This window comes from Lontra canadensis, unplaced genomic scaffold (genome assembly GCF_010015895.1).
Source record: "Lontra canadensis isolate GAN:19392208 unplaced genomic scaffold, GSC_riverotter_1.0 scaffold9, whole genome shotgun sequence".
In the NCBI taxonomy this organism is placed as follows: Eukaryota; Metazoa; Chordata; class Mammalia; order Carnivora; family Mustelidae; genus Lontra; species Lontra canadensis.
This window is the reverse complement of record NW_022631003.1, coordinates 36,228,290-36,236,694: the sequence shown is the minus strand read 5'-3', so window position 1 is coordinate 36,236,694 and position 8,405 is coordinate 36,228,290. Positions and strand designations below refer to the sequence as shown.

The 8,405-nt window shown below is 41.4% G+C and overlaps 1 protein-coding gene across 1 annotated transcript; it reads right to left on the bottom strand.

Annotated features, from left to right (window-relative positions):
• Window positions 1–3,960: 3,960 nt before the first annotated feature.
• Window positions 3,961–5,760, bottom strand: LOC116866050 (cationic amino acid transporter 3-like). The gene has a single exon (XM_032854657.1). The coding sequence runs from the start codon at window positions 5,758–5,760 to the stop codon at window positions 3,961–3,963; it is 1,800 nt and encodes a 599-aa protein (XP_032710548.1).
• Window positions 5,761–8,405: the final 2,645 nt, after the last annotated feature.

The following is an 8,405-nucleotide window of genomic DNA, read 5'->3' as shown; positions in this document are numbered from 1 at the left end:
TACATAGCAATAATTTGTTATGCATATAATTGTGAAATATTCATTATGATTTGTCCACTAGAAAGCACTAACGATGGCACTTTAATCTACATGTTTCATTAAATGAAGGTGAGTGTACAAAGGGCGCCTTTGTTTCTCTCACTTCAACTTTACACATGAAGAGGCTTCAGCTGGAGTTTTGGTGTTCAAAGTTTGGTCCCTTGACCAACAGCATCAATATCACCTGGGAACATGTTAGAAGTATAAGCTCTGGGCCCCACCTGAACCCCCTGAATACCAAACACTGGAGACAGGGCCCAGCAATCTGTCTCCATAAGCCCTCCAGGTGTCATGGCACCCCCTGAGGTTTGAGCACCACTGAGCAGAATACTATTCCTGGCCACTCTCCACTGGGCCCTCTCTCACTGGTACCTTGATTAACAAAGTGAAGACATAACACTGAGCATAGCCGGTTAGCATCTTTTGTGTTTTGTTGGTTTTCTTTCTTTGTCCAGAACAAAACTGCCCACTGAACATATGAAATTCAACCTGCTCATACAGGAGAAAACTTAATTAAAGAAGTCTCTCTCCTGTGGTGGTAGGCCAGGGACACTCAGCACTACTTGTGATGAGGAGTAAATCCATCTAATTTACTCATGCAAGATTAGGAAGCCAAGTAGGCTGCAGATCTACAGCTGATAGTTTAATCATGTCTGTATGTCATGATTATCAATAGGTTCCAAACACAGGAGGGGGAAATGGGATGTTATTTACTGGATCTCTACAGCTCCAACAATGGGTTGTAGTGAAAGGTACGCAGGATGCAGGTTCAGGTCGTGTGCAGTAGAGAGACCTGGTTGAGAGAATAACAGGACAGAAGAACCAGATGAAATCCTAGAATTTTTTAAGGAAATGGAACTAGAGAAATGACCAAGTGTGACCTCTCCTGCTACATGTAAATGGAGCATGTAAACAACTGAGCGCCTTGTTCAAGGTCATAATGCTATTTATTGGTGGAAACAGGAAGAGAACCCAGGACATGTGGCCCTCAGTTGTGTACTTTCTGAGCAGGTGGGCCAAAGCAGACAACAGTAGAGAATTTTAAAGTCCAAGAATGAAGATTGTGCTAAGAAATTCCAACCCAGGGATTTTCAGCATGGGCAGTGGGTTCAAAGCCAAAGTACTTTGTGTCCAGGGGAGAGCTCTGGCTCCAGTCCACCTGTGAATGCTCTGTTGTTCCCCTCACACAGCCAAGGCTCAAGCTATACAGCCCACTCAGTGGGCTCTGACCAAAGCTTCCTTTTCCTGTGTTTTTCCTAGTGTTGTTCTTTCTGCCTACAGTCTCTACCTGCCACCCATATGTGGCAAATCCTATCCATGAAGTGAGCCAGCTCAAAAGCCATTCCTCTACAAAGTATTTTCTGATTTCACCATCAACCTTCTCCCCTGTGCCAGCCACAAATGATCATCCTCCACTCTGAATTCCCAAGACTCTTTATTTGTATGTTACTTATAACAACACTCCCTTTGTATTATAATATAAGCTTCTTAAGTGCAGAGGCCATATTTCATCTTTTTTTTTCCTTTGGTCTTTTTCTAGTTTCCTTTTTTTAAATATAAGTGTAATGAACATGCAGAGTTGATGTATTACTCACAGGTGCACAATACAATGATTCAATAATTCCACATGTGTTTCAGTGCTCATCAAGATTAGTGTACTCTTAATTCCCTTTATTTAAATCACCCATTCCCCTACCCATTTCTCCTTTGGCAACCACGAGTTTGTGCCCTTTATTTAGCAGTCCAGGGTGTTGTGCTTTTGCTTAATTTTATTTTATTTTTGATATTGCTGTTTGTCTCTCTTTTTTTCTTTTTTCTTTTTAATATTTTATTAATTTAATTCTACTTTAGAGTAAAAACCTATGGCATTTGTTTTTCTCAGACTGATATATTTCAATTAGCATTATACTCACGCAGTTCATCTATGCTGTTACAAATGACAAGATTCCATTCTTCTTTGTGGCTGAGTAATAGTCCATTGGATATACATATAGACCACATCTTCTTTATCCATTCTTCTATTGATGAACATTTGGGTGGCTTCTGTATCCTGGCTATTGTAAATTATGCTGCAATAAATATAGGCATGCATATATTTTTTCAAATTCATGAAACAAAAACACTTTTGCACAGAAAAGGAAACCATCAATAACAACAACAAAAAAAGACAACCTACTAGATAGAAGATATTTGCAAATTACATGTCAATAAGGGGTTAATACTCAAAACACATAAAGAACTTATACAACTCAATACCAAAAAACCCAAAAATCCAATTAAAAAAATGGTCACAGGATTTGAAGAAAGATTATTCCAAAGAAGACATACAGATGGCCAACAGACACATGAAAAGATGCTTAACATTACTAATCATTGGGAAATACAAATGATTACTATATGTCTGCTAACTGAACAAAAAATAATTAAACATACTAAACTCTTTTTAAAAAGTGCAATAACAGCTTTGTAGTTAATCTTGAAATCAGGCAACATGATGTCCCCAGTTTTGTTTTTCTTTTTCAACATTTCCTTAGTAATTCAGGGTCTCTTCTGAGCCCATACAAATTTTAGGATTGTTTGCTCCAGCTCTTTGAAAAATGCTGGTGGAATTTTTATCAGGATGGCATTGAAAGTATAGATTGCTTTACACAGTATAGACATTTTAGCAATGTTTATTCTTCCAATCTGTGAGCATGGAATGGTCTTCCATCTTTTTGTATCTGCTTCAATTTCTTTCATGATCATTCTGTAGTTCCTTGAGTACAGATCCTTTACCTCTTTGGTTATGTTTACTCCAAGGTATCTCATGGTTCTTGGTGTTATAGTAAATGGAATCGATTCTCTAATTTCCCTTTTTATATTTTCATATTAGTGTATAAGGAAGCAACTGATTTTTGTACATTGATTTTGTATCAACATGGATGGGACTGGAGGAGATTATGCTAAGTGAAATACGTTAAACAGAGAGAGCCACTTATCATATGGTTTCACTTACTTGTGGAGCACAAGGAATAACACGGAGGACAATTGCGTGAAAGAGAGAAGTGAGTTGGGGGAAATCGGAGGGGGAGATAAACCATGAGAGACTGTGGACTCATAGAAACAAACTGAGGGTTTTGGAGGGGTGGAGGGTGGGAGGTTGTGTGAACCTGGTAGTGGTTATTAAGGAGGGCATGTATTGTATAGAGCACTGGGTGTGGTGCATAAACAATGAATCTTGGAAAACTGAAAAAATAAAATTAAATTAAATTTAAAAAGCACAATCAGATGTGATTTTATACCTGTCAGGGTGGCTAAAATAAAAAAGACAAGAAAAACAAGTGTTGCCAAAGATATGGAGAAAAAGGAATCTTCATGCATTGTTGGTGGCAATGTCAACTGGTGCAGGCATTAAGGAAAACTGTGTGGAGATTCCTTAAAATTTTTTTAAAAAGAACTACCATATGATCCAGTAATTCTGCTACTGGATAATTTTTTAAGTGAGCTCTACAGCCAATGAGGAGCTCAAACTCACAAGCCTGAAAGCAAGAGTCGTGCTCTACTAACTGAGCCAGCTAGGTACCCCATTTACCAGTGGATATTTAACCAAAGGAAAAGAAAACACTTTTTTCAAGTTTCTTTTAATACTAATTTTGTAAAAGCCAGTAAGCAGCTATAGACACACTTGAAGAGTAGAAAGTAAAAAAAAAAAAAAAAAAAAAAAGGTGGGGGAGCAAAGACACATCCTTCACTGTACCTTAAATATGAAGCTCTATTAGTGTTCCCACACCAATATCTCATAGGAGCACATATTTCCATGTTCTCAGGAGTACACCCCTTATTGTGTAGGGGACCAGACTGCCTTCTGGTGAGATGATGTCAAGCCAAATACATACTGGTATTGCTGAGTTCAAGGTCCAGATTTTGGGTCCATAAGAAAGGTTAAGCTACCAGACTTTGCTGGATCCCATAGCTGAAGTAGATAGCAAACCCAATCAGCATCCAGACACCAAATTTCAGCCAGGTGCCAGCTGACATCTGCATCATAAGGCAAACATTCACAAAGATGCTCAGGAGTGGGAGGAGAGGCAGAGCAGGGACCTTAAAGGGAAGGGGAGAGGAGCTCTGTGGCTGTCTCCAGATGACCCCAGTGATCCCAGTGATGAGCACCAGGAGCAGCACAACCATTGTGATTGGCCCTGCATCTCCAGAAAGCAGACCTGGCCAGTGGGCCAGCACCAGGCAGAGGAGAGTCAGCAACAGAACCAGCAGTGAGGAGCAAACATAGACAACCTGGCCAGAGAGTGGAGTGGGGGTGGGGCTGCCTGGAAAAAATAGTCCTTGTAGAGTCAGCTTCCCTGCTGCAGGTGCAGTCTCCTCCTGCAGATGTGCTACATTTCCCCCATTCTCCTCCTGCAACTCTTTTTCATTTTCCTCCTTCCTCCTTTCAGGCTGATACCTGATGATGAGAACACAAAAAGCTACCAAGGAATAAGATATCAGGGTGCCAACTGACCTGAGGTCCAGAAGATCAGTGAGTCTAAAGTAGAATACCATGATTACTGCAATAATGATAAATATCACAGTGGACATGATATGGGAATATGTTTTGAAAACAAACCTGGCAAGAAAAGGGAACAGGAGGCCATCCTCTGCCATCATGGCTATCACCCAATGTATGGGGAACGTAAAGCCCCAATAGGTGCTGACAAAAAGACTAAAGAAAATTGTAAAAGCTACAACATAATAGACAGAGGCCCAGTTAACATGGAGAAATGCTTCAGGCAAGGTGCTCCCAGGTTGAAGCTGGTAGTAAGGAACCATAAGTGTAAGTGCGACAGAGACACCAAAATACACAAAAAAGCAGATGAGCAGTGAAATCACAATGCCCATGGGGATGGAACGCTGGGGATTGTGGGATTCTTTGACTCTGGTAACAATAATGCTGAAACCTATAAATGCATAGAAACAGGTAGCTGATCCACGGAGAATGCCCTCAAAGCCAAAAGGCACAAATCCTCCGGAGCCCAGAGGGCCCAAGCTAGAGGTGTCATTGAGTCCAGCCTGTATGTAATCCTCTTCTGTGAGCTTCCAGTTGTGCAGGTCTGCCTTAATGAAGCCAGAGATAATGAAAAAGGTGATAAACAAAAGTTTTATCAATGTAACCACTTCAAAAACTCTGAAGAACCCACGACGACTTATATATTGCAGTTCCAGGAACAAAAATAGAAAGATGACAAAAAAGTAATGTAGATTGTCTACAATGACTTGGGGAACATACTGTGAGATGGTCTCATGCTGTGTCTCAGAGATCCGGTTCCCAACGAAGATGTCAAAAGTTAAGATCCAGGCCTGGACCACAACGAATGCATCAACAACAAAGCAGAGGATGAGATTCCAGCCAGTGATGAAAGCCCCGAGTTCACCTACAGTGACGTAGCTGTAGAGATATGCCGAGCCAGAATGGGGAACCCGGGCACTAAACTCCGCATAGCACAGCCCAGCCAACAGTGATGTTAGACCTGCCACCAAAAAGCAGATCACAATGGATGGTCCTGCTTGATTACTGGCCACCTCATTAGCCAGGAAGTACACACCGACACCCACTGTGCGGCCCACACCCAGGGCCACTAAATCCAAAGTGCTCAGTTTTTTGCCAGATTTAAATTCACGCACGTTTTTCTCCAGGGGGCTTCTGCTTACCAGCTTTTGACCAAGTCTGCAAAGGCCCTGACGCAGCATTCTAGCTGGAATTGAAGAAGATTCTAAGGATCAGAGAGCTGTAGCAAGCCCAAGGAGTCAAGAATGTTGGATCTGCTTAAGTAAGTCTGAGTTAAGCCAAGCTGGGTGGGGATTGCTGGGGTCCTTTGCTCAGGCTGTAGAGTTGCTGCTTCATATTTCTTCTTTTTTAAATTTTACTGGTTATTATTTATCTTTTTTATTTTATTTTATTTTATTTTATTTTTTCAGTGTTCCAAGATTCTTCGTGTACGTGCTATCCTTCCAGAATGCCTATGGAAACAATAAATAATTACTAAACAATGGTGTTCAACCAATCAACTGAGAATCAAAGGCTGCATGTAACTTGTTGCAGCCCAAGTATCACAGAAACTGACACCAAAAGACACCAAAGAAAAATTAATGCTGCTTTCCCTCCAGTAAAAGTACCAAATCCCTCCCAACATTCTGTTTATTTGCTTGTTTTTAATTTATTTTCCAGTGGGCTCCATGCCCAGCATTGAGCCCTACATGGAACCTGAACTCACAACCCTGAGATCAAGACCTGAGCCGATACCAAGTGTTGCAGTCTCAACAAACTGAGCCACCCAAACACCACATTTTCCTTTTTCACACTCCCCATAATATAATCCCATGTAGAGTTCATGAGTCACATAAGTTCCTGTGTTAATTAGGTAGTAAGACACAACAGGGTATGAATGTATTGTGCAAGAATTCACATGCAGGATGTGTGCCCACTGCTTGAGCATGAGTTATGACACATTAACTCATGGACTAGATGCCTCTTTGCAATTACAGACCCATTCTTTATATATCAGAGTTTAAGTACAAATATTGGTTCTCTGTGTCTTAAAACTCTCAGCCCCAAAATCTGCTACCCAAGGTTAGAATCACTTTTGCCCCCTTTTCCTCATTCTACATCATCTATTTAGCTGTACTGATGGCCAAAAATGTACAATCCACCCCTTCACTTTATCCACTTGGCCCACTGGGGAGCTTTGAACAGAGAAGAGGAAGGAGAAAGGGACAGGACCTTCATAACCACCTGCAAGAAGGAGAGGACCAGACTGTCTGGGAAGGAAACACTGGAAAATGTGGGCAGCAGTCAACCCATGATCCATGACTGAGAAGGCAGAGGAGACAGAGAAGCCATGTTGTGATTTCTGATGTTCAATAAACCTCACCCAAAACAACGAGACAAAAATTCACTACCTTGTTTATGTCCATAGTATGACAGTGTGATAGGTAGGGAGAAAAGAAATGAGTCCCTTAGCTTTCTCAACTGAGAAAATTCCTTTTGTTTCCTCCTTCCCTGGGTTCCAGGAGAGAAGGTGAACTCATTTGTGCAGACAATCTCCTCATTGGCCACACTGTGGTCTATACTCACCCTGTGCCATCTGGGGTGTCAGCTGCCAGGGGCCTGGAGAATCTGTCCTGCCCTGTGAGCTTGTATTAAAACACTCACTTGTGACTTCCTATGAATTTTTCACAAGGAGTTACTTTTAACTCATTCAAACTGTTGTCTGAAAGTTTTCTTAATGAAGGACTCTTGTGTGTGATTCCCTCTTATTCCTCCTTCCCTACTTCTTTTCAAATGGCCCCCTTCACAAGGGGAGCTAGGCTCTGGATGAACAATTCACAGATATGCCCAAGAAATGAGAAGTGGAGAACAGAGAAAACAAAGTCATGCAACCCCCCACTGTCCACCCTACTCATGCTTTGGTCTTAAGAGAATTTTAGGAAATGATCTCAGAAGATTTTAGAGGCAGAAATATCAGTCAAAATTGGAAAGTCTACTCTATAGATGATGAAAGAGAACACTTGGGTTATGGGCCAGACTTTCTGTCTACAAGTCCATCTAGACTCCTTATTTGCCACTCACCAGTTCCAATGCTATGATTTACAAACAAGCACAGGAGATAGATAACAAGTGTCCATTCTTAACTCATGGAAACTTTTTAACTATCTGAATTTTTCCCAACCCACCACCAGGCTTCAAACCTTTCTGTGCTTCCACACCGCCCTTCTTTCATAGTCTTTCTTTTGTTCATAATATGATCTGTGCTTATTCCTCCAGCCCCATCCCCTGCCCAGTTCCTGTTCCAGCTGTGAAATTTGACACACACACTCTTCCCTCACCTCTCTTGCTTTCTTGGCCCCTTCACTTAGCTAACCCCCACTTCTCTTTCAGTTCACTGCTCAGCAGTTGTTTCCTCAGAAAGTCTCCCCTGACCCTTATGCTGCCCTTCCTATGCACTCTCCTAGCACCTGGCTTCCCCCACATGTCATTGATTCTAATGTATCCAAATTCCAGGTCAGGCGCTGGTCTCCTCCATCAGACTGTGAGAAAGGTACTCAGTAAGTACTTCTTGAACAAATGACCACGCTGAGAAGAGAAACCTGACAGAGGCCATAATCCAGAATTCTTATATACTGGACATTGAGATACATACTTTGTAGCCAAGCAATCCTTATAATTCAGGCTCATGTAGAGATACACATGGTATTACATTCCTTGTGGAAAGGGAGTAAAATGGATGGTATGAAAGGAAAACCAATGGTGATAAAACCTTGACTACCCATCATTCATGGCAGGTATGAGTCACACTGGGTGATAAAGAATCATTTGCCTTTGAGGACACTTGTTT